Here is a 26,688-nt window from a genome sequence, read left to right as displayed (position 1 = left end):
GAAAAGAGAAGAACTAAACTTGAAATATAGAAAAATGTACTGGTTACTTGGTAACAACTCTGATTTATCAACCCAAAACAAAATAATGCTGTATAATCAAGTACTAAAGCCTGTTTGGACCTATGGTATCCAATTATGGGGCTGTACAAAGAAAACAAATACCGAAATCATCCAAAAATTCCAAAACAAAGTCCTTCGTGGAATAGTTAATGCACCCTGGTACATAAGAAATAGCGATCTACATCGTGACTTACAAATAGAAACGGTTACAGAAGTTGTTAAAAAATACGCTGTATCCCATAATCAGAGACTGCAATGTCATACCAATTCTGAAATGGTGTCCGTCTTGAATACAAGAAACCATGTTCGGAGATTAAGAAGAACCAAGCCTCATGAGCTTATGGTCTAAAAAAACATGGGAAAGTATTAAAAGTTTAAACTTCCCCCAAAGTGATTTTACAAAGTTAAGAAAGAAAAATCTGATGTCGATCTCTCAAGATTGGTCCTGATAAAGAGGTGGTTTTAGTGGTTAAGAGTCCCACACTACTTGGTGTCGAATACTGCCAAGTGTCTTTTGAAGATTTCCTCCCGTCAAAAAAAAAAAAAAAAAAAAAAAAAAAAAATTAAATTTTTTAGCTGCTTTGTCTATTTCAGACGAAGAATCCTTAGAAAGAACCGGAAACCCTTCTAGTGTGTTTTCATGGTTTGTACATTTTTCTCCAAGGCCCATTACAGAGAAATCGAGAAAAAGATTGAAAACAGTAACACGAAAATATTCTTAACTGTACTTTGAACCGAAGGGTTCGAACGATTCTTTTGTCGCTTCACTATTCTCTTATGTTTAACGCCTATGTCAAGGATTTCAGCTAATTTTTCCCATATACAAAAAACTTTCGAAAATGAGTCGTCTTCTGCCCGTTTAATTTTTAGTTGATCCCTTAAATCTTTAGCGAGCTCCATTGCTTGGACCAAGTCTAAATTCACTCTTTGAAACACCGACTTAATGGCAACGAAAGTTGGTAAACCATATTTATAACCTTTAAGCTAATCAAGAACTCGAAATCCATAGCATTTTTTTCAAAGTGCGCTTCTTCAACTTATTTATTCATGACTGTTTATACTGCACAATTATCGATCCCAATGGGGGGGGGATATATCCCCCTGATCCCCGCCCCCCCCTATCTACGCCATTGACCACACTAATTCATCTAAATTTCCATCCCATTCTCGTAATTCATCGTCTTCTTCTTCAACCACAACAACAATCACAATCACTCCAATTAAGTTAGTAGCTAGTATCCCCTCTCTTAACCATTTAATAATTTCAAATAGAAGTGACATCGCAGATTACTCATGCGCATACGGCATCATCGGAATATAGATGAACTATAAGGGTTGGTTGGGCCTCAACCATTGAATTTTAGGGTTGCATCTAAACTAATCATTTTTTTAAATTTGTTCAATAGTTTTTATTGCTGACTATGATTCCTTTTCATAAAAGTACCCATGCTTCAGCCAAAAATGCTACTAAATCCATGGGCGCATTCCTAATAAAATGGCCACAGGTCGCTGTTCAGTTTATTTTATTTAACTCGAAAACCAAATGGTTCAGACACTTTTCATAAAAAATAAATTTATTTATCAAAATAAGTTGGTTAACAAATTTTAAAAATTAGTTAAGGATACAATTTTTACCTAAAATCAACGAAAAAAAATGTCAAAAAATTGAGGATTTTTTTACTAAACCACTTGCTTTTTTGTATCGTAACCCGCTACTTTCAAAATTTGATTTTTTTTTGTTACAAAATGACAGAAATGTACCCCTTAAAAAATAAGGCTTTTTCTTTATTTTTGACTACTTTGGTTGAAGGGAATAAAAGGGTAATAATCGGTAAGTTTTGAACTTTAAAATAGAACTGAAATAGACGGATTGAATAAATATACATATGTGAATCAAAAATGACAAACAAAAAAATTTAATTTTAAAAACGTTGAGAAATTTAACTAATTTTACTTTTTGTATTAGCTAGAACATGTAGTAATAAGCAAGCGTCCATTTTCCTAAATTTTAAATATTGGATACAAACGCAAAAAAAACTAGAACCAGGCCTTTGGGACTGAAGAAAAAAAAAACTAAAGATTGAGCAGGTAAGAAGTAATTCGGCCGTAGCGAGTTCAGTTGGAGCAGAAAATGCTCCCATTTCTTATAAATCTTGTTTCGAGTTGTTCTTCAAATAACCAAAAATCTCCGATTCGTATGAAATCCGATCTCAAGGATAACTCGCTGGGGCCGATTACGTGTGATCAAGGAAATTAAATAATCTAGATTAGTACAGTTAGAATCTTTATTTATAATTTATATAACGTTTTCATTTCATTTTGAGGAAGGTTCCGTTTATATTAAAGAAAAAAGCTTAAGAACACTTATTGAAAATATAATTTTGAAAACTTTAAGGATTACATAATTATTCTAATTTTTCAGTCTGTTCTGTAGTACTACTTTCAACTAAAGTACTTTATTTTTTTTCAGCACACTGGGAGGTTAACTAAAATTCAATATTAACTTAAACAAAGCAAACATAAAAGTAAAAACAGAAAGAGAATGAAATTTCCAGTGTACATTTATGAAAAGTATTATTATCACACCAATTTTTTTAAGTAATATTTTACGATTCAAATTTAAAGAATTTTATTTCAATAGTAAGGGATAATTTCTAGGACTTGAAAACCTGCAATGTTAGACTGTTATTCACAACGCTAAAAAATTTAGTTTACTTCCATATTCGTAACTATAATTTCTAGTGTTTTCAAAGTTAAAATATATAAAAATATTATAAAAGCTCTATAATGTGTACATACAAAGATGTAGCAAGAAAAAACGGTAGATTAAATGTCGACTTCATTTTAACTTCTGCTACGTACATAACCAGCGCTCTTATAATATTTTTAAGTCTTTCAACTTTAATAATACTACAAGTTGCAGTTACAGCTACATCATTATAGTTCTGTATTGTTTTGAGAACAAAAATACTAATTTACTGACTTAAATTATATTTTGAATCCAAGCTAGTGCTCCTCGAATTCTACGCAAACGAGCACGAGCCAAAAAACTGCAAATAAGCAAGTACTCTACATAAGTCCTTCGTCCATTTTTAAAGCTGATATCGTCCTTCTGTATTCGACCTTCGCATATACATTTTGTTGTGAGCGAAAGAAGCCATTGAAGGACCTGTACAATAAAGTAAATTCAAATTGTTTGTTTGCTAGCAACTTTAAACTCTTACCTCTGGACTTGAAGGCATCCCACCAACCTTAAGCCAATTGGACGGTGCCCATAAGAATAATTGCATCACATTGGCGGCAACGTCAGGACTAACTCGTTTGGCTGGATTAGGGTTTAAGATAGTATAAATTAACTGCTGTACAATAAAAGGACAGTCATCTGTAAGTTCTGGAAGATCATCTTCCTTATAATCTGTATTCTTTAAGGAGGCACTTTCTATTATTCCACTTCCTGGATAAAAAGGGTTATTCATTCCGAATATTTCATAAGCTATTGCTCCACAAGCCCATAGATCGGACTTGGAATAGTTTAACACTGTAAATGGTCCTGGTCGTTTGTTTATTATCTCAGGAGCCATTAAAGCTGCATTACCACCTTTATCAATGTCAAAAGATGTGTATGGAATTTGCAGTCCGTGGGTTTTATCAGCCAAACAGCATCCAAAGTCTGATAATACTAAGATCGGAGGAGTACCATCATCGTTTGTTTCAATCAAAATATTGTCTGATTTTAAATCACGATGAGCAATGCCATGACCGTTGATGTGTGTTACAGCTTCAAGAAGTTGCGTAAACAGGAGAATTTTTGCTCTCGTACTCAGTTCGTTGGTGTCAAGAAGATTACGTAAACTATTGTCGTATCGCTTCATTAAGAGGTAAAGGCTCATATTTCTCCCATAACCTTGAGGATTTATTCGTGGAGGCTGAGCGATTGGATATAGTATATGACCATCACGGAAGTTACGAACTTCTCCGCAAAAATATCCAAACATCAAGACAATGTTAGGATGTGGAGGTAGGATATTCGTTTGATCGTGTATTAGCTTCTCCCATTCTTCAGACGATTCATTTAATGCACGACAACGTGCGGGTACTGTTTCTTTGTACATAGCACGTAAAATCGACATTGCGTTGCTTTGAATATCATAGTTAAACATCATTTTCATTGCTAAAGGGTAACGATTGATGTCGGCATTTGCGTTTTCCACTGGTTCCTAAAGAAAATACAAATTAAAAACCAAAAAATTAGGACAATTTAAATTTGCCTTTAAGTTATATAAGGGTGTCCCAAAAGTAATAGATCAAACGAAATATGCTCATAGGCCAACTTAAGAGCTCTCAGAATTTGCTAACTTGTTATCCCAAATCCTTACGGTTTTCGATTAAATGCAGTTTTTATGAAAATTCAAAAAATCCCGACTTTGCAACAGTATTTTGCTTCAGAAGCCTTCTGAAAGTGTTTTATTCGCACGAAAATGACAGATAGAAAGCTTCTCAGAAGAGAAATTATCTTCTTGATTTCAAAATAGAATTCAACCAATACAGATATAAAATATCAGAATTGAGTGGAAGTATTGAATAATTACAAAAAGAAGTGAACACCCAGGGAAACTTCCGCTGTTTTATCACTGTCTCTAGTATCGTGCGTTGAATTAAAAAAATTAAGAAAAGCAAATCCAACAATCCAAAAGCAAATCCAGAAACCCAAAATCAAATCCTAAACAACTTATATAGATAAAAGTTTTCCTTTTATAAAAAGTGGAGATAGCCTAGAGGATAAGGTGAATGTCTGTAAAGTTTACCTGCCTAAGTTCGAATCTGAAGGGAAATTGAGATTGTTTTTTTTTTACATTACTAGAATAAAAATTAATTAAATATGTCAAAAAAATCTCCGCAAAAAAAAAACAATTTCAATTTTTACCAGTATTCGAACCTAGGCCAGCAGGAGTAAAAGGCATCGACCTTGTTCGCTAGACTAATATGACTTTTCAATATACGAAAACTTATATCAATATAAGCTCTTTGAAATATATGATACTAATTATTAATTTTTTTATGAAGCTTTATAGCTCAGGGAAATTAGTCAAAATATGGGCATGAAATCGCATTTTTCGCGGGACAAAATTTTTTTCATGAAATGTGTTCGGGTGGTTGTCCTTATCATAAAAGTCAATTTGTTGGCATAATTGGAGGTTGGGAACAGCCGCCATCTTGGAAAAGAGATTGGTATCGTTTTTATTGAATAGCTCCATTGTTATTCATTTTAACAAAAAATGACAAAGGTAAGACTTATTAACAATAAAATTATATAAGAAATGATATACAAAACAATTCCGTGAGTTGATTAAATAAAATTTTATAGTTGGTCAAAGTGCGGTTTTGTATCGCAAGGTTGGGACAAAATGACATTTTTTCATATATCTGACGAACTTTTGATTTGTTTGGATAATTCTTCAAGAATGAATTGTAGTACTTATAATTACCTATAAAATGAGCCCACAATCGTTATTGTCACCATCGTATTGTAGAAGTAATCTAACTCCGAATCTCTCCATGTACTAGTCAAAAGTAAGAAAAAAGCTGTTTTTTTGCTAGTAGGCCGAGAAAATTTTGGGAGTAGAGGTATAACCAAAATATAAGTACGCAGTTTTGCAGCCATACGCGTGTTAATGTCGATTTCAAAGGTCTGACAACTCTAATTTTGTGCTTTATACGGTTTTTGGGGGGTTAAATAACGTAAGTTTTCCAGTTAATGTGAATGGGCTAAATTTATACTATTTGAAATTATAAATATACAAGCTGATGCTCTATTATTTTTCCTAAATCTGGACACCTCAATCTCGGCTATGGGGTTAATAGAACTCACGATATAAGCTTTTTTAACTAACCATATGAGGCTTTTCAATTCAAATAAACAAACAAAAATCTAAACAAAAAAAGCTTCTAAAACATAATCGTATAAACGGCTTATATATAGTTCTATTGGTCACATCCTCAAGATTGGGGTGTTCAGATTTAGGAAAAATAATAGAGCATCAGCTTGTATATTTATAATTTCAAATAGTATAAATTTAGCCCATTCACATTAACTGGAAAACTTACGTTATTTAACCCCCCAAAAACCGTATAAAGCACAAAATTAGAGTTGTCAGACCTTTGAAATCGACATTAACACGCGTATGGCTGCAAAACTGCGTACTTATATTTTGGTTATACCTCTACTCCCAAAATTTTCTCGGCCTACTAGCAAAAAAACAGCTTTTTTCTTACTTTTGACTAGTACATGGAGAGATTCGGAGTTAGATTACTTCTACAATACGATGGTGACAATAACGATTGTGGGCTCATTTTATAGGTAATTATAAGTACTACAATTCATTCTTGAAGAATTATCCAAACAAATCAAAAGTTCGTCAGATATATGAAAAAATGTCATTTTGTCCCAACCTTGCGATACAAAACCGCACTTTGACCAACTATAAAATTTTATTTAATCAACTCACGGAATTGTTTTGTATATCATTTCTTAGATAATTTTATTGTTAATAAGTCTTACCTTTGTCATTTTTTGTTAAAATGAATAACAATGGAGCTATTCAATAAAAACGATACCAATCTCTTTTCCAAGATGGCGGCTGTTCCCAACCTCCAATTATGCCAACAAATTGACTTTTATGATAAGGACAACCACCCGAACAAATTCCTATTAAAAAAATTATTAGTTAACACTCAACTCGAAAATACATGATAGTTGAGGCGCAAACATGTAGTTCATCTATATTCCGGTACATTATGGTCGCATGAGTAATCTCCGGTGTCACTTCTATTTGTAATTATTTTTATCCTGAGCAGATCGATGAAGCTCAGAGCTTAAAAATTTTGTGCTCTGATATGTCTGAGATAAAAAATAAACACAGATATTTATTTGAACGTTGTGTTATCTGCTCAGAGTAAAAAAAACAAAAACGCTATATAACAAATTTTGAAAAACTGGCATAAAACTCACCAAATTATTTATTCCTCCGCTAATGCCGCCAAATCTAGAACTATCCGTAGATTCCCTTTGCTGTTGTATATTTCCTTCTTTCTTTCTAGTCGATTCATTGTGAATAAATTCTTCGATTGCAGCTGATTGATTGTACATCATATTAAGGTTATCAGCACTTCCACCGAAATTGTGAACAAATCGACTCATATTTTGAATCGGCGACATCATTTCAGGTCGAAATGACGCTTGTTCCAGTTTGTTTTGTTGTGTCTTTACTTCTATATTACTGTAACTTATACCGGGAATTCCTTCAGATAGAACTGGGTTCTCCGGTGCACTTTCATTTTTAAACGATGCAGCATAAACAACGGCGGCACAACCTTTGGCTATTGGAGGACCAACATCTAATTTGTCAATGTTGAAGTCATTATCAAGTACTTTAGAAACATCACTATAATTCCAAGAATTCTGCAAGCGATTGGCAGCTTCTCGAATTTCCAGACATACTCCTTCGAGTTCATCTTCTTTTGTTAAAACTCCCGAGCCAGATGCTAAGCTTACTCCAATTAAAGCAAAGAATGGTGCAGAGTCTCCATAGAACAGTTTTTTTGTAGCTTGATTTCGAAGCTCTTCGGAATAGGGAGCTGTCACTCGATTCAGTACGTTATCGACGAAAAGCCTCCTTGCATGTTGGCCAAATCGAAAAATACCACTTCTATGCTGAGCATTTAAAGCATTTTGTATAGTTTCATTTCCAGCCTAGGCAAATATTAAAACAAAATATACATATAAGAAAACAATCTGTAATATTACGTACATATGTAATAATATTTATTTTTATTTAAGGCTCCGGTTTTGATGGAATTGATTTTTTCTCGCGCAAGTATGCTTGTTCAACTGCTTAAACGGTGCCACGAATTGACTCGAATTGGGTGGTTTCAGAGAACAGCTTTAAAACGTCCGATATAACGATTTAAAGACATTTTTGTTGTTAAGGAACAAATTTCAAACAAAAAATTGCTAACTAGCACACTCAGTTTATGCATACTACCTGTTAAATTGACTCTGTTTAGCAGTATTTTCTGCTATGTTGCATTTAAAAATAAAAAACATTTAAAATAAAATGCAAAATGTATTTAATGTCGTTTTCTTTCACTCTATTAAGGAGTACTCTAATGTCGTTTTCGATTGGTTTCACTCAAGAATTCACTCATTCTGAAATCGAATGGAACAGGCCAAATCGATTCCACTCAATTCTGTTTTTTATTTTGTGTTTGTGAAATGTCAAATGTCAAATATTGATATTATTTTTTTTTTCAAACGAAAAAATTATAAAAATTAAAAATCTGAAGACGACGGAAGAAGAAAATGTTAAAAAAAAATCATTCCACTGCATTAAGGTACCCATTTTAATCTTTATGTTAATTTTAATTTTAATTTAATTTAAATTTTCGAATGACAACAAAAAAAGAATGATTGAGCATTTTTTTGTTGACATTTTAGTGTTCATGTATTCGTACTTCTGATTTTAAATTGAGAAGAGAATTTCTCTTCTGAGAAGCGTTCTGTCTGTCATTTTTGTGCGAATAAAACACTTTCAGAAGGCTTCTGAATGATTCCGGACGCTTCCGGAGAGCCAATCGAAAACGCCATAAATTTTTACTCCTTTTTCTGGAGTGATGAGAGTAATGTCGTTTTCGATTGGACGTCCAGAAGCGTCCGGAAGCATTTAAAAGTCTTCTGAAACTGTTTTATTTGCATGAAAATGACAGTCAAAACGCTTCTCAGAAGAGAAATTCTCTTCTCGTTTTAAAATCGGAATTCACTCAAGAAGCACTAATACATGAAAATTTAAAAGTCAAATTTATCACTCAATCAATTTTTTTTTTTTTTATTTTTTGAAATAAATTATTTTTTTTTTCGAAATAATTGTTTTAATTAATTTTCAAACTTATTTAAAATATTTTGAGTGGAAGCGATTTGACCTGTTCCATTCGATTTCAGAATGAGTGAATCCTTGAGTCAAACCAATCGAAAACGACATATTTTTTATTTTAATTGTGTGTGTGACAAGGCAAAAATGGATAATTTCCTTGAAAAAAATAGTGATAACAGGCCAAGGGAAAAAATTGTATGAATTGAAAAAAAAAAATTAATATTAATCAGCCCTATCGGCAATCTCAGGTGAGAAATTTCCCTGGGAATTGATTTTTCTCCCGGGCATCTTTCTCTTAATCGGGAATCTCCATCGGAATTTTATTTTCGGGAAAGAAGTACAACCAACTTAACAAAACAAAAAAATCTTCGAACTTATATTTTCGAGAATTTGGCAACTCCAATATTTACCTATTTTATTTAGTGCACAAAGTAAACAAAAAATTAATTGTGCAATATTGTATTAGCCGATGTGAAAGAACCTGCTGAAATGCAAAGCAGTTTATTAAGGACTATGCGGAAGCTTTTGAAAAGCAGATGCAATTACTTGATTTGCCAGAAACAACGTAAGTTGGGAGTTTATTTTTTGTGAACGTTTACCCCAAGAATTGTTTTTTTTTAGATTTAAAAAATAATCTTGTAAATAAATCGATCATCGATGTTTCTTTTTTTTTATATTCATCCTTGCTCTTGCCACAGACAATATCCGGATTTGTCCCTATAAAATCACCAAAGTTTCCATTTCGTCGCTCTAGGATTGGTTTAACTTATAAATAATTATTGTGTAGGTGTGCAAAGGCATAACGATTTGTTTTTTGTTGATTGCACTTGCCCGCAAGAAATAAATAATTTAATATTTTTTACAGAACATTTTGAAACTTGCTTTTTTCCTTCAAAAAATCTGTTCCCTATAAAAATAAAGACAGAAATACTTCGGGGGAGAAACTTCATTGCCGATAGGTATTTTTTTAGGGGAAATAATTCCTAGGAAGTTTTTCTTTTAAAAAATGATTGCCGATACCGATTTTTCGAATAAGAGAAATTTTTCCAGGGAAACTATATTGCCGATAGGGCTGAATAACTTATGAAGCATAATAAGCGTTCGTTGCTTCTAAACGAAGACGCAAGGCGCAGAAATTATCTTCGAATTTCCTTTTGATTTTCGTTTTAGTGCGTCTTCTACACGTAGTATTTTTTTGAAAACGCAACTTTGACAGCTATTTTCTTTGGTTTTTTTTTGTTCTTGTTTTCGTATGAAGACTTCTACTGGAAGACGTAGACGCACAAGATACACATAAGAACAAGGGAGAGAGAAAGATCGATTTTTCCTTTGCTCTTATGTGCGTCTACGTCTTCGTGTATAAACAGACTATGTATTTTAACTCAAAAAAAAAAACATCAAAATATACAAAAAAAAAAAAAAAATTAACTCCAGTGGGGTCTATGTGCAACAAAAACTTTTGAATAAATTAAAAACGTTACTATACACGCAAATAATACATAACCGACAAAATAAAATAAAGCAGAACAGCAAAAAGAGTCACAAAATTTTTTACCGGAGACTCACGGTAGAAAATCTTCCTTCACTCTTTTTCGAACTTTATTTCTCCCTTGCTCTTATGAGCGTCTCGAGCTTTACGTGTAGAAGCGGACTTAGTTTTACTTTTGGTATATTTTTCATTATACTTCTTAACCTTTTTTTCAGCCTAATTGACACACACCCTTAGTTTGATAATTGTAAAATAAAAATATCCCATCATCGCAGAAAAAAAAAATGGGATTTTTTTCATCTGGCACAGGATTTTTTTTATTGATGAAAAACACTGGCTGAAAAACTCTTTTATTCGGTTTTCAATTTCATTTTGGAAAAAGTGAAGAATGAACGAAAATAATGGAAGAAATATATATGGCGGAATATAATATAATAGGAAATATGTATATTCATAATGGTTGTTTTTGTCAATAACAAAAGAATTTTAAAGAAACACTTTTCGCATTTTTCTCTTTTCAAACAAAATTTTAAAATGTAAAACTTCAAATTCATGAGTGTCTGTGCAAATCGATGTAAAATCTTTGACGACACTTTTGTGTCGTCAAACAACACAAAACCTTCAAAAGTGCAAAAGTAAGTACTAAAAGGGTACTCTTATTGGAGTGAAAGAAAACGACATAACTTTCCCATTTTAATTCATAAAAAAAATTACGAGTAATGGAAGAAATTCGCTTTTTGTCTGGGGTCAAACAGACGCTTTACAAAGAAATTCGATTCTCGAATAAAAGACTTCACAGAAATTAGAATTCTATGACAAGCTATCAGGGGCTAGAACTTATTATCAACAAGCCAGACGAGCAGAGGATGTAATTATAGTCCAGTAATTTTAGGTCTTATCTGCGGATAAATTCCTATTGGGCTAACGAAGGTGTATACCATAATTCAGCCCAATAGGAATTTTTCCGCAGATTGGGGCTACTAGCGAACTGTTGCAGTAAGCTTTTAGTTAAATTAGCAGGGCACAAAAAAAAATCGATTCAAAAAATTAGTAGGTACTTTTTTAATTTCTTTTATTTTATTTTCTTTTTTTGATAATTTGATTTCTTGTTAAATTGTTAAAATTTGAATTCTTGTTAATATGTTAAGAAATATTTGTCTGTAAAACTTGAAAAAAGTCGGTTTAGCCTTTAACGAAAAGGTGTACGGAAATAATGAAAGTATTAGTAAATTTTCGGAAAACAAACGAAAGCAACGCCATATTTTTACTTTCTGAATTTGGCTTACGCCGCCGATGGTTTCAGCATTTTATGTTACTCTACCTCGTGTTTTTAAAGGCTAGTCCATTTTAAGGGCACTAGTGATAACGTCTCGCTATTATTTTATAGGAAATTTTTTGGATTCTAACCTTTAAAATAATTTTGTTTTTCTGATAAGAACAATATATTTTAGGCTCTATTTGTACTTTTACCAACTCCAAAATATGTAGTTAAAAAGTAATAACTATATAATTTTTTATTGTATAATAATTATTATATAATCCTTTTTTTTTCTGAGGCATTTTTGTGGAACTTGTTTCATTTTGTTCCAAGGAATTTTCAAAGGATTTTGACTTCGTTGCGAACTATAATACCGATCAAATCAAAATCCTTGCAAAATGCACCTATTATTTCACACACCACTGTATAATAATTTTTTCTGTTTTATATAACAGTTTATAGTGGAGTCAAATTAAATTTATACCTCGGAATCCAGGGAAAGTCGATGAATATGTAAAAAAAGTATAGGGCTGAATTATTAAAAGGTCAAATAAAAAAGTTAAAAAAAAAATTTCACCGCTCTCGATAACAACTGTTTTTATGGACCGTTTACTGTCATTCCGTATGAAAGCGTTCAATCGGAATTGCAGCCTCATTTTAGATTTTGCTCAAACTTTGTAGGGATGTTCTCTAGGATAATTTAATTTTAAGTTGCGTGGTTTCCCCGCTACCCGCATTCGAACTTTTGGAAAACGTCATTTTCATGTTACTATAGTTTTGCGTCTATTGAAGATAGCTTTTTGTTTGAAACGGTATTTTAAAGCTTAAATAGTAATTTTTGAATAAATATAAAATTAATTATCCCTGAATTAAAAACAATTTTTGAAAAACTGGTAATTTTACTGATTTTTCATGGTTTTTGACTGGCTCAAGAACTTTGGCTATTATATGTAGGAGGCTTATACTTACCAAAAATTAAATATAGATATTTTTCAACAAAATAAATTTTGAATCAACTCGATATCTTCAACAGACGCAAAACTATAATAACATGAAAATGGCGTTGTGCAAAAGTTCAAATGCGGGTAGCGGGGAAACCACGATACTTAAAATTAAATCATCATGGATTTGCTTCCTTACAGTCCTAGAGAACATCCCTACAAAGTTTGAGCAAAATCTAAAATTAGGCAGCGATTCCGATTGAACGCTTTCATACGGAATGACAGTAAACGGTCCTTAAAAATTTTTGTAATCGAGAGCGGTGAAATTTTTTTTTTTAACTTTCTTAGTTGACCTTTTAATAATTCAGCCCTATACTAGTTTTACAGATTCATCGGCTTTCCCTGGATTCAGAGATTTTAGATATTTGATATTTGGTACGAAAACTAGTTTCCGCGAACATGAATGAATGGTTCAACGAGATTCGTAGACTTGTTGCCCAAAATCCGTAATTATCGTTTAGTGTGAAAAAGTAAAACGGAAATTTAAGACACAAAGCCAACAAATACATATTATGTGCTTTATCACTGTAATTTTTTTTCCATGGTCTATGGATGAACAATGAAAATATTTAAAATTTAAATAAACAATATATTATGCTAAAATAACGACTATTGCTGGTATAGGTAGTTACCAGCAGGGTTAGAAATAAATAAAATTTACAAACTGGGCAACAATCAAATATTATGTCTGATGTCAGCGTGCAGCATATGCATATATTTCGTCAATTATTAAATTGTTTATTTTTTTGTTTTGTTTTTCTGAGGACATTATCGAATTGCAAAACTTTTGTTCGCTCAAAACAACTTTTGATTAATAATCATCTTAAACAATCAACCCCCACTTTTGCCTCATTATAAAATATATACACGACTGAAGATTGTTTTTAGTTTAAAATTTATTACAAGCTTACCTACATTTTTTTGCAACCCAAAAGTAAAAAATAAAGAACTGCAGATGCAGAAACAAAAAGAAACAAAGCTGACTCACCTTTGTTATTGATGCCGGAATACGACGTTTGTTTGTTTGTTCCAAAATGTTGGTGTAGATATCTCGTTTGCAATAGCTTTGTAGAAAATGACGACCATGTTTAGCAAGTCGATGGCTTAGCAATCGGAAAGACATTTTCTTGGTCCTATTCTTTTTTACTTAACCACACGATCGAATAAATTTTCAGAATGCCAACCTTATTAAAAAAAAAAAAAGGCAAAAAGTTTTACACAAATTAAAATTATTATTTTATACTTACCCGAATATCTTTTCTGCTTTCTATCGTAATAAGTTTGAAGACCCCTTTAGGGGGTTTCAGAGCCTAACATCCACCAAGTGTTTAGTAATGGATACTTTTAGTCGAATTCGTATTTAAACTGTTAGATAATCTAATTGGTTGTTAAGTACGTTCTTTTATATTTTTTCGTAGGTATGACTTGACTATTGCATACCTAGCATAAATATAAGTTTGTCTTTTAATTTCTATGGCTTAAATTTATTGCGTATTTGTTCTTTTATTTTCAATCAAATGTGCAAACCGTGTGAAATATTCTTTTTTTTATGATGACAAGGATTTATTTATAGATAAATTCAGCCAACAGCTGACAAGTCAACAAACTGTCAAAATAATAGGAGCGTCGCACAAAGAAAAATTCTCTGTGAGCTCATTGGGTGCGTTCACGTACTCGTCTTAAGGTATCCGGATACCTTTTTGCGTTGTTGTAATGTTAAATCACAGCTGATCGTGAACATGTGTTGACAAGTAAAAAAATCCATAGGTATCCTAAAAATTTGTGGAAACCTACCTATCTTATGGGAAATTTGAAAAACAGCTGATTTGTGTTTACAAAGAAGGTATCGGATACTTTGGTATTTTCGATAGCCTATCCACCCTACTAACAATTTAGCTTTTATAACGATGGTGAGAAGCTTCTCGTCATTACTAATTTCCCACCTAAAAGACTCATATAACCCTCACTAGGATCAATAGCCGAAAGTGGTATACGGCGGCGGTTTCAATTTTCGATCAATTTCAACATTCGATCCTATAGTGCCTGGCTACACAGTGATTTTTCAATCGCCTATCCAGTCAGGTTGTAGGCAAGAGGGGTGAGGATTTTTCTCTTTTTGACATTTGTTCCTAGAAAATGTGAATTGGAACGTGATTGGGCACAACACTGTGTGGCCAGGCACATAAGTGTGCGAGGAAGTACATTGTAAATTTTCTCATCAAGAACCGAAAGTGGTGTTTGATCCTATAAGCGTAGCACTGAATTCTTATTGGAAGCATAATAGGCATTGACCTATTAGATATGGACTGCCAGTAGCAGGTTCAAGCTATAGTGGCGCCCCTTGGTAGGGCAGCGGGAAATAGTATTTTGACATCAAAGTTTTGTGACTTTTGCTTTTCAAAAAAAAAAAAAAAAAACAATTCAATTATTTTTGCAGAAATTGTTTGGAATTTTATGTTTCCCAAGAACAAAAAGGTAAAAAAAAATTAAAATTGTTTTCACTGAAGTTTTCATATTAAAATTTATATTGTCTTCTTTCAGATCGAAAAACATTTTTAAAATGGATGTTCCTATCTTTCGAAATGGAGTAAAGTAAATTGAAATTTATTCAATTTTCACTTCTAATGTAAGTTCATTTAAAATTATTTCAGCCAACCCAACCCAACAGAAACATCATGGTTCCATGTCCAATGAACTATGTCGCTTGAATTAATTACATCATGATAACAAAGGGCCCCACCATCGAAAGACAATACACAACGTGTTGTCCTCATCAAATGATTACAACAAATCATCAACCTAATCAATAAGTACGTACACCACCGTATCCATCAACATTAATTATTCCCACTACCAGCAGCAGAAATTCAATTAAAGTTCTGCAGAATGAATAGTGCCTCAAAATGACTTTCTACACATGCCCCCAATCAGGATGATGATATGTTTCATGGAACGACGATGCTTACGAGCTTACGACGGCTACAGCAACAGCATTAGACACTACGGATGATACCGTAAATGATGTAGAGGTTACATTTCCTTTGTTTTTATTTGCAATAAATTTATTTAAATAATAATTCGCTTTGTGTTTGATAAAAATGTAAAATCATCGGAAACAGTTCTGAGAATAATTTTACTAATTTCAATCCAATCAAAAGAATTGGAGGAGAACACAAAAGTGTTCCAATTTCAACACTGCCACGGTATTTTTGAGGTTGGCGAATCTACAGGTTACACCACTTGAACAATATCCCATGGCTATATGTATGTTAGGGTGGAGTGAAAAAAAAGTTGTCTTATTTTTTGTTCTACATAGTCACTTGAAAAAAATGAAAACACCATAAAGGTTAATTTATGGAGTTTTTATTGTTTTACTCAGTTTTTTTTTATTCGAAAAACATGTACATTATTATTTATTGTTTAATTTTCATTAAAAAATTGGGATTTTATTGACTTAAGGCCCTTACTGCAAGAATCCATGGGCGGCGAGCACCCGCAACCCCCATGATCCAGCCACGTAAAAACAAAAAATAAAGAAATTTCTTAGACAAAAATAGTTTTGGTTTTTTGTTAATTTCTTAAGTAGTACTTAATCATTTCTTCTTCTTGTTCTTTCCTGAAGCTGTTGATTCTGTTACACCAGTAATGGCAGAAAGTTCCTTCTCGAGAACTTCCAAACGGCAGTATCAGATGAACTCTTTAGTTCTCGAACTTTTTCACCCTTAAATCAAATAAAACATTAAAACTGAAAATCATTTGGAAGAGATTTTATATTGTTCTTACCTGTTTTGCAATTTTTTCTTCAAGTTCTTTGATTTTGTTGTCATCATTTGCGGGAGTAGGAGTCAAACTGACTTATCTGCTTTGCTTTGTTTCAAAGTCAAAGTCATCGGTGGAATGGTCGAGTCGTAGTTCTTTTCACAGAACACCAAAGCTCGATTGACAAAGTTACCCAAAATGTTCAGCATCTCTGAGCTATTTCTCGCTCCCAAATCATTCCAACTGTTTACGATTGTCACGATTTACATTGTCCACACGTTGGCCAATGTGATCTAAATGTTGGAAGTATTCCGTAGGAACTGGAAATATAAAAAAAGCGTTGAGTAGAAAATCTCATATTTGAAGTATTTATTCAATTCCTTAACTTTACGTTAGATCCCATTTCGGACATTTGTTGCCCTGGCTGTATAGGCGATTGTTCCAATTGAGCCAGAGAATATTTGTACTTTTGGCGGAGGCTCTGTGTCCATTATTTGTTTCATTCATTCCATGTGATATATTTGCATCTTGTGCTTGTCCTCGAATTAATTTCTGCAGCCGAGATTTATGAAAAAATGGAATGGCGCATCATATCAGGAGTCAGCAGTTGTTGTAGTTGATGTTGCTGTTTTAGATGCTGTTGTTGATGCTTCGTGGCACTAGACTTATGGATATAAATGGGGGCGTCTGTCCAGGTTGCAAATCTGCCTTCCATCCAAGACAAATTCCATGTGATAAAAAATTTGCATCTGAAAAATAAACAAATAGAAAATTATTGATAAAAGAACATTTTTAATTTATTTTATAGGATGATCGAATTATTTATAATTTTTAATAACTTTCAAGCTTTAATAAATTGAAAACAATACCTTTTTTCAGCATGATTTCATTTTGATACCGACATTTTTCTTTTCACAAAAATTTTTATTTACCTACTTTTTTTGAAATTGAAAAGAATTCTTCCAATACGTCAAAAAGTACACTTCAAAGATGACAGGTGCTACTGATTTTTATAGCAAAAAAATGTAGATGGCCTTAGTTTCTATGGACAAAAATGGTAGTTCAAGCAATCTGACGGAAGATATCGCTACGCTAACTGAGTTCTATTTACCACTTTGTAGGGCAGCGGGAAATAGTATTTTGACATCTAGGTTTTGTGACTTTTGATTGTCAAAAAAAAAAAACAATTTAATTTTCTAAACATTGAACAGATGAAAAGATGCCAGCAAAGATTGAGATCTCAGAACAAGAAAGCAATTGTGTTGGGGAGAGCTCATGGAGTAAACCGGTGAGGTAATAATTTGTGTATTAAATTCTTGATTTCCCTTTTTAATTATTTATCTCCTTAGCTTTACAATGAATTTGCGGTACGCTTCCCGAATCCATATCAAATCACAAGGCAAATCACGAGAGCTGGAGTCAAGATCATTACTTTCACCCTCAGGATTTAAGTTCATCTGTTGAAACAAAAAAGTAGTTCTTGTTACATAATTCAAAATTTAATGTTTAATCTATGCTTGTTTTGTTTAAGTTTCCCCTTGCGAGCAACGGAAGAACCGTCAGCAGTCATTGACACACTTCCATCAACATGAAAGCGAAAGAACAAAGAAGTGATCACAAAAGTGCCTCCCAAAAAGAACTTCCAGTGCACCCAATGCAACACACACTTCCCACTGCTTAAAGAGAAGAACGCACATATGATTAAACAACACGGCATCAACTTTTACCACAGCAACTCTGAATGCAGTTGATCCCGCTGCTTGAGCTGCTCCTTTGTTACTCGGCTTGGATGGACTTGCACCACTATCCTTGCCAACTGGCAAAGAAGATGAAGACTCCGAAGTGGCAATTGTTAAAATCGAACAAGAAAACCAAGATTGCAAGAATAAAAATCTATCGAACTTGGCCATAAGTAGCAACAAAGTAACATCTTCATCAACAGCGGCGACAAATTGTGCAAGAAGTGCATCACGCACTAAACGACTCGATACGCAACACGAATGCTTATCAATTTCAATTTGAGTGCACTGAATTTAAAAAATGAAGGCGAAGTTCACAACTATTACTTGGAATCCAAATCGTCATTTTGCTGCTTCGTATGCAAGCGGGACTTTCTTATTGTTAAGCTTTTTGACTAGCATTTAGTTGAGCATGAGCATCCCGCCGAATGTTTTACATGTCACAAGAAATTCACCAGATGGAAAAACTTTATGGTCCATTTGAAGCGACATTTGGGTTGGAAGGATTTCGCATGCACATATTGTGAAAAGAAATTTGTTATACGTAGCGCTCTAGTGGAACACATACGAATGCATACCGGCCAGACACCATTGAAATGTAAAATTTGTGGCAAGAGCTTCAAACGTTATTCGAATTTAACTCAGCATCGAAAACTACAAGGTAGCAAAATCAATCGTTCCAAGGAGTAAGTTTGTTTTTGCGGCGAAGTTTTACCATCGAAAGCTCGCTTTATCTGGCATAAAAAGACTCACGATCTAAGGCCAAAATGCTGTCCCTATTGCAGAGATAGGTTTGTGCATGCGATTAGCTTGCGGCGTCATATAAGACTTGCGCACTCTGACAAATTCGATTACACCGAACTGATGGATGTGTAAGCAATTATATGCCAAATTCAGTATCAAAGCCCACATGGCCACTCGATGGATACGCAACACGAGTGTCTGATTTGTAGCAATTATCGCACTACAAAGCCCTTCAAGTGTGAGCAATGTGTAAAGGCGTTTGTTCTTGAAGTGGACTACAACAAATCAAACCCAGTGTACGATATGTGGCAAGAGTTCCACCACAAAGACTAACCACAACAAACATTTGAAGATTCATCATTCACGGGATCCGTTCACCTCGGATGTGTAAAGTATTAAATATTTTATAAACCTTCTATAATTAGTAGGTAATATTAATAATATAAAAATTGTCTCTTACTACCTTTGGTATAAAATAATTTCAATTGAATAGAATTTTTTAAGTTTTTTTTTATTCAGATTTTTACTTTTTGTGATTATTACTGCAATCGATAAATATTTTTCATCAAATACAATGAAAATAAAAAAAGTTGGTTCGAAAAAATCGAAAATTAGTTTTTAAATAAAAAAAAATAGGTATTGCTTCTGAAAAAGTAATCGCAAATGCACTGGTTTTGTAATAAGTTGTTCTACGATAAGTCGTTGAGGTTGTTGGTTTTGAAATGTTCGTGATCATATAAATAATCTAAAGCTTTTTCTGATAAAGGGAGAAAAATCCGTGCTAGATGATCATGATCTTAGGAAAAGCTTCAGACTATACAAATCATAATAATCTTATATGATACTAAAATATTCATCATAAAAAAATGCACCGATGTGAAGTAAAAGAGACAGAAATTAAACTTGAAAAACATTCGAACAATTTAATTCAAGAATTTTTATAATCACTCAATCTGTGGTTGTTAGTTATTGAAAAAATAAGTAGGAACAGAGTATTATTATACTTATTTAACAACTAAGTTCATACTTTATCAACATTTTTAAACAATACTTTTTGTTCATTGCAAAAGTGGTTTATAAAATATGTACATAATATTCAGTTGATACATTTTGCGCATCATACTTGATCGCATTACTTGGTTTATTGTATTTAAACAGACACAAAATCGTTTTAGGTGTTTGGGCTCCAGTATTTTCTGAGAAATTCTTCTGGATGCAGTCAATTACATAAGGTTTGTTCGTTGTGAGCTTTAGGGCACTCTGGGTCGCTCCGAATTCCAATGATGTCCTCCTGGCATTCAGCCCTATTCTGCTGTTCCCGTGAATCTCAGATCCGATTCACACATTCGGTTCACTTTAACTCTACCTTGCCATCCTGCTATCCATCGGGTAAACTGCATTATCATCCTTCAATTTGACGTCCAGGTGAACGTCAAATTAAAAAAAAAAATGGCGACGAAGTAAATTGAAAGGAAAAAAAATTTTTTTGTTTGTGTTTATTTGCATAGAAAAAATAAAAGCAGCCGATTAAATGTTAAGAAATAATTAAAAATTTATGAAAAGTGGCATTTTGCTTAATTTCAACGATGGTGAATTTATTTTTACAAACAAAAGTGACAGATCCGCAACATTTTTTATGCGGATTGCAAATGTATGGAGCAAGTTCATTCACGTGATTAGTGGAATACTGAACAACATTACCGATATTACCGACGTGAGTTTGGATTCCCCCCGATGAATAGCAGAATGGTAATTGGTGAATATTTAGCGATTTTCCCCCCCGATGGATAGCAGAATAGGGCTGATTGCCATCAAGAGTAACCTGCTGCAGACGATGATCCAAAAAAAAATTTGTTGTACTCGCGCACTGCCATGGAATTAAATTTGTATTCATCCAACATTGCTCCGCACTCACCACATCTTTCACAAACACAGTAGTCACCAACTCGTGATTGACTCTGCAATGAAAATATGAAGGTTAAAAATATGTAGTTAACAAATGAAATCACAACACTACTTGGTACTATACCTGCCATCCTTTGTGATTTCGGATACGTGAAGAGATTTCGGTTTCATTCACTGTGATTTGATGCGGGCCAAATAAAAAACAAAAACATTATCGATAAACATAATGTGTTGAAGATTTTTATGCGGTGATAGATTTTGAATACGTTTTATTAGAACAGCATCCTGATATTTAAAGGCTCGATCATTAGATTGTGTAGGCCATTGCCAGCGACCATTATTTGTACATAACGTTATTTGTTTAGCAAAAGAATGCATAGCACACCGAGGTCAACTTTGGTATATATATTGAGAATTATATAGCATCAGTTACCATTCGCACATATTCTGTGAGGGTCAACATTGATTTTACCTAAAAAAAAGTTGTGTAAATGAGTCAAGAGAATGAAAAATAGTAGAATCTCTCCTCCTCACCTTACCATCCAAAGTTAAGTGAAACAAGATTTTCAAAGCAATACCATGATGCTTTTCTTTATAAAAACATCACCAACATTGGTAGTAATGCAGCTTGCAACATTTTCCGACGTAATGATCCATCAAAGGATAAACTGAAAACTAACTTAAGTTTTCTTGTATTGGGTCAGCATTGCCATTGCTTCATCAGCCACTGCTGCATCAGCTTTGGCGACAATGTTTAGCTCGTTCATGTAAGCTTTATTATCACCAACTATTTAAAGTTTCTTAAGGAACGTTGTCATCGTCACTAGCTTGACAAGCATATTGACTATATTTTTACGATGTATCTTCTCTTAAAGTTCAACATTCTCAGCCATATTGAGCAGAAGATAGAAGGCAACTCTGAAGAGTGGTTCCAATTCAATGACATCCATGCATAACCAATCTGCAACAAAGTAACAATATGAATATGAGGTAAGGTTTGGGGGAATAAGAAATGCATTCCATTCTCACCCTATACTGCACAATCATAGGATGAAACTTTGTGAATGTGTAGAAACAGGATATAAATTATATTCGTTGAGAGATCTACTCTTTTGTCAGTCCTCTCGAAGGACTCTCGAAAGTACGCTCAGTGCACCCGGAATTCATGAGTCGTCAAATACAGTTTCTTTTTCGTCGATGATTGATGGATAGCTTTATTTTAATCCTCATCAGGAGTCCTGAAAATGAAACAAGGCTTTTGGATGTTTTCATCTAGGTAATTGTCTTGGAGTAGAGACAATTACCTAGAGAAAACAACTGAAAAAGAAAACTTTAAAAATTGTTTTGTAGGCTGCAGTAAATATTAATAATTTTACGTTGTTGTTGATGCTGGTGTGATAATGCTTGTGCGGATGGTTTTGTTGATGCATTTGGCCCTCCTTCCATCCAACACGATTCCATATGTGATAAATTTGCATCTGAAAAAAATAAACAAAAAGGAAATTATTGAAAAAAGAAAATTTCATTTTTTTTGTGAGCTGAACGATTCAATTCTAATTTTTAATAACTTTCGAATAATAATAAATTAAATAAAAACCTTTTTCCAACATGGTTCAATTATTTTCCCCGACATTTATCTTTGCACAAAAAATATTTTAAAATACTTTTTTTTTACTGAAAGAATTCTTCGTTCTTCCAATACGTCAAAAAGTAGACTTCAAAAAAGACAGATGCTATTCATTTTTGTAGCAAAAAAATGTAGATGGCCATAGTTTCTATGCACAAAAATGGTAGTTCAAGCGATCTGACGGAAGATGTCGCTACGCTAACTGAGTTCTATTTACCACTTTCTTCCACAGGCGCTAGTAATCATTGAACCACATTTTCAAAAATTTTGTATGGAAACGAGAATCAACTAGCAGTCCATATATAATAGGTCAATGATTCTCATGGTATAAAAAGACAAGGTATGATCATTAGAGCCGCCATCTTACAAAATGGGGTAATAATGTTTTGACGTTTGGCATTTGGCAAAGTCAAAAGCAACAACAATTTCCAAGACAAATTTGTTTACAGCAACAATTTCAATGGGCTGGGCTGTCAAAACCTTAAGTAGCCATCTTTTTTTCTTTCATTTGACAGTTCTCGATACTGAGTTTTTTCTAATGATCATACCTTCTCTTTTTATACCATGAATGATTCTTACCTTTTCTATAGAAACAATTTGATCCTCTAGGTTCAAGCTTAGCTTTGTGCGAGATCAGTAAGCTTCGCTCGACAATATTTATTTTAACAGTATATTAATTGTCTCTCTATATAAATAAAATTTATTCATTCGTGGTTTTAGTAAACGAAAACATAAAATGATAAAATTTAAAATACACTGAACGAAAAAAAAAGACAATTGGGCCTATTCTGCCAAATCTTTTATTCTGCTATGAATTTTCTGTTATGCATGATAAAAGATCTCATCCATAAAAGATCTTTTATAATTGGTATTCAGGAGTTCGAACTTTTATAAAATTCTGTTATGAAACTTCGAAAAGGAAAATCTGCTATAAACAGAACTTAAATCTTTTATCATCTGTCATTCCCAAAGACAAAAAAAAAAACAAATCAAAATGTGGAAAGTAAAGTGAATTGAATTTTCTCGTAGATTATCCAGCAAAATTGTGTTTCTTCCTATAAAATTAAAGTAATTACATAGATTCGCGTGCAAGGCAAGGCCTTTCGCAAAATATTTACAATCTGGAGCAAATACCTCACCGCTACAAAACCAAATCTATATATCAGGGATGGCGAACCTTTTTAGAACCTCGTGCCATTTAAAAAAAAAAAATATTTATTTGAGGTGCCTTTGGCGTGCCATACAGTTTTGATCAATTTTTTTTTGAGACCACTAGAAGCAAAAATAATTAATTTTAAACTAACAGATTATTATTGTAGTTCGTTTAAAAAAAAAAAACAAAAACAAAATTTCAGATTAAAGGTATAACTAAATGGCCACTTTTTGCAAAAAGTGGGAGATTTACAAAATTATTATTTCTTTATAGCGCTATTTGTTTTTGAAAAACACTACAAAAATTGTTACCAAAAAATAAGCTTTCTGCATTTCAAATTTTACGTTCGGAAAAACTGAGTTTGAAAAAAATGAATTTGAAATTTTTCACTTTTCAATTTTTAGATGTACCTCAACAAAATAAAACAAAGAAACAAAAAATAAAAAGTTAAAGAAATATTGTAGTATGAGTTCTCTTGTTGTGAACTCGATGCGAAGCTGTTTATATGTGCCTGGCTACACAGTGATTTTTCAATCGATTGAAAAATCACATGCGGTGGCTACACACTGTTGTGCCCAATCACGTTCCACTTTTAAATTTTCTAGGAACAAACGTCAAAAAGGGGAAAAATTTAGCAATGGAACTGTACTACCCTCAGAAAATTTAGTTCCCTTCGTGAGCATCTTCCCCCTTCACTCCTCATCCCTCTTGCCTACAAACTCACTGCTTAGGCGATTGAAAAATCACCGTGTAGCCAGGCACTATCAGGGCTACGTTTCGTCACTTTAAGCAAAATGCAGGCTGAACTGAAAGATAAAGTTGGAATCATCTGACAATATACTTCTAAGCGAATCTTTAATGTTATTCATTTGGACAAATTATGACTCACAGGCGTAAGTAGGTAAAAATATTGTCAAGATCTCCAACTTTTCCAATTTCTAGTTTCCATTAATTTGGAATTGTTCGTCGTATTGCCCTCCACCCTCTCTACTTTGATTGATTCCAACTCTTTCCTCGTTTCGACTAATTTTTGAGTCGATATCGGACAAATTCGTTCAGCTACATTTCAATTTCCTACCAGTAAAATTTAGACATGTTAAGTTTGTCAAAGGATGTCGTATCAGGGTCCATAGCACTTACTTTTATTGAAAATTTGCTACTTTCATGAAATCTTTTATGATAAAAGCAACAAAAATCTGTCTTTTATTCTTTTATGATTCATAAAAGATTTCATAACAGATTAGGCTTGCTGAATACCAAAAATGAGATTCGTAAAAGAATTTTTGACAGTTCGAACTTCGTAAAAGATTTTATAAAAGATTTCATAGCAGATTTCGTATGCCGAATACCAAATATGAAAATCATAAAAGATTTTTTGACAGATTAGATTTTTGTATGGAAATTCATAAAAGAATAACAGAATAGCAGAATAAAAGATCTCCCAGAATAGGCCCAAATATTTTTTGAGCTGGTTGCGATAGAACTTTTTTCTATCTGTTTTTAGAACAATCATAACTCATAAGTGTAGCTATCGGCCGTTGTAAGGTTGTCCATTCTCTATCGGACACCCTGTATTATATTCTAACCTCTTCTAAACAAAAATTCCCTGGGAAATGGTTTCGGGAGAAAAGCCCCAATTCGGAATTTCGCACAGCCGTCAGTAACAAACGAACAAAAAAAAAATTATTTCTAAACCGGGTGAAAACCAAAACCATTTCAAAGCACTTTTTATCTGTAAAAAAAACTCATACAAATCAATTTAAAGTGTTTTATTGTAACTACGTTCTACTAAAACTTAATCTAGTGTCTAAAAATCGAAAAAATTACTAAATCTAAAATACATTTCAATGCTGTATTTATTAACAAATGTGGTTTGTTTTCGCCGAGTTTAAAACGTCAAAATGGTAACTGTAAAAAGAAAGAGAAGACAAGGACAAATGTTCGAACTTCCCAATCGGAAAAATGGTGAAAATTTCCATTTTTTTCCCCATATTCTAAACCGTTGAAGAACGAAATTCAAGCTAAAAATAATGTTATTTCAGGAACTATTCAATTGGGAGTTCTTTTTCAGAATAGGCCTGTTTATGACTATTAAAACTCAACTTCAACTTTTTGAATCGTTATGCCTAAGTGCCTGGCTACACAGTGATTTTTCAATCGATTGAAAAATCACATGCGGTGGCTACACACTGTTGTGCCCAATCACGTTCCACTTTTACATTTTCTAGGAACAAACGTCAAAAAGAGGAAAAATTTAGCAATGGAACTGTACTTCCCTCAGAAAATTCAGTTCCCTTCGTGAGCATCTTCCCCCTTCACTCCTCATCCCTCTTGCCCATGGTATAAAAAAAGAAGGTATGATCATTAGAAAAAACTCAGTATCGAGAACTGTCAAATGAAAGAAAAAAAGATGGCTACTTAGTGTTTTGACAGCCCAGCCCATTGAAATTGTTGTTGTAAACAAATTTGTCTTGGAAATTGTTGTTGCTTTTGACTTTGCCAAATGCCAGACGTCAAAACACTATTACCCCATTTTGTAAGATGGCGGCTCTAATGATCATACCTTGTCTTTTTATACCATGCCTCTTGCCTACAAACTCACTGCTTAGGCGATTGAAAAATCACCGTGTAGCCAGGCACTAAGAAACGGTGCGTCTTAGGAAAAAAAGTGTCATGACACTTTTTATAGATAATAATCTGGTCTTCCATTTTTGCAGTGAAAATTTTTTGATAAAACCAACCATTTTGCTGAAAATCGTGAAAAACCAGTTTTTGTGACCTTTGACCCCAAATAAATTTTTTTCCAGGTCTCGGATCGATGAGGACTATTAAGATTTAATTTACAATGGTGTTTCCAACAATCCTACTAATTTTCAGCTTGCTCGGAATTAATTTAACCTCGGATGTCTAAATTGACCGGACTAAAAATAAAAAAAGAGGAATTATTTTTCACTTATACATTTTTTTATTTTAAAGGCTTAACTACATTGGCTCAAAAAGTGAACAAGTACAAAAGTGAAAATATT

At 33.1% G+C, this 26,688-nt stretch overlaps 2 protein-coding genes, 2 long non-coding RNA genes and 1 pseudogene across 7 annotated transcripts in view; 2 read left to right on the top strand and 3 right to left on the bottom strand.

Annotated features, from left to right (window-relative positions):
* LOC129912522 (transcription initiation factor TFIID subunit 8) overlaps nt 1–26,688 on the top strand; it is a 488,289-nt gene that overhangs the window by 407,481 nt on the left and 54,120 nt on the right. The window lies entirely within an intron of this gene.
* Nucleotides 2,332–14,327, bottom strand: LOC129912517 (serine/threonine-protein kinase Pink1, mitochondrial). The gene is made up of 5 exons (XM_055990800.1): nt 13,983–14,327; nt 13,724–13,919; nt 7,070–7,810; nt 3,285–4,277; nt 2,332–3,229 (listed from the first exon to the last, which is right to left on the bottom strand). Exons 2-5 carry the CDS (start codon nt 13,856–13,858, stop codon nt 3,044–3,046), a joined length of 2,055 nt encoding a protein of 684 aa, XP_055846775.1. The 5' UTR covers nt 13,859–13,919; nt 13,983–14,327; the 3' UTR covers nt 2,332–3,043.
* On the bottom strand, nt 16,083–17,500 carry LOC129912532 (uncharacterized). 2 transcript variants are annotated; one of them, XR_008771848.1, is made up of 4 exons: nt 17,364–17,497; nt 16,881–17,243; nt 16,519–16,814; nt 16,083–16,456 (listed from the first exon to the last, which is right to left on the bottom strand). It is a non-coding gene; the product is annotated as an uncharacterized LOC129912532 (long non-coding RNA). The 2 variants fall into 2 exon arrangements; XR_008771847.1 differs by having other exon boundaries at nt 16,519–17,243; nt 17,364–17,500.
* LOC129909477 (gastrula zinc finger protein XlCGF57.1-like) lies at nt 17,524–19,985 on the top strand (annotated as a pseudogene).
* On the bottom strand, nt 20,788–22,819 carry LOC129912529 (uncharacterized). 3 transcript variants are annotated; one of them, XR_008771845.1, is made up of 7 exons: nt 22,480–22,819; nt 22,187–22,360; nt 21,912–22,120; nt 21,417–21,843; nt 21,149–21,354; nt 21,007–21,056; nt 20,788–20,935 (listed from the first exon to the last, which is right to left on the bottom strand). It is a non-coding gene; the product is annotated as an uncharacterized LOC129912529 (long non-coding RNA). The 3 variants fall into 3 exon arrangements; XR_008771843.1 differs by having other exon boundaries at nt 21,007–21,354; XR_008771844.1 differs by having other exon boundaries at nt 21,007–21,354; nt 22,259–22,360.

Source organism: Episyrphus balteatus, chromosome 2 (assembly GCF_945859705.1).
Source record: "Episyrphus balteatus chromosome 2, idEpiBalt1.1, whole genome shotgun sequence".
Classification (NCBI taxonomy): Eukaryota; Metazoa; Arthropoda; class Insecta; order Diptera; family Syrphidae; genus Episyrphus; species Episyrphus balteatus.
The sequence above is the reverse complement of the archived record's forward strand: the minus strand, read 5'-3'. Positions and strand labels throughout refer to the sequence as shown.

What these genes read in the sequence shown, in the direction of transcription:
- LOC129912517 (XM_055990800.1), bottom strand. Translation starts at nt 13,858, where the DNA reads ATGTCTTTCCGATTGCTAAGCCATCGACTTGCTAAACATGGTCGTCAT. An exon ending in GCGGAGGAATAAATAATTTG is followed by an intron (nt 4,278 to 7,069) that starts GTGAGTTTTATG and finishes TATTTTCTTTAG; the next exon opens with GAACCAGTGGAAAACGCAAA. An exon ending in GGATGCCTTCAAGTCCAGAG is followed by an intron (nt 3,230 to 3,284) that starts GTAAGAGTTTAA and finishes TTTATTGTACAG; the next exon opens with GTCCTTCAATGGCTTCTTTC.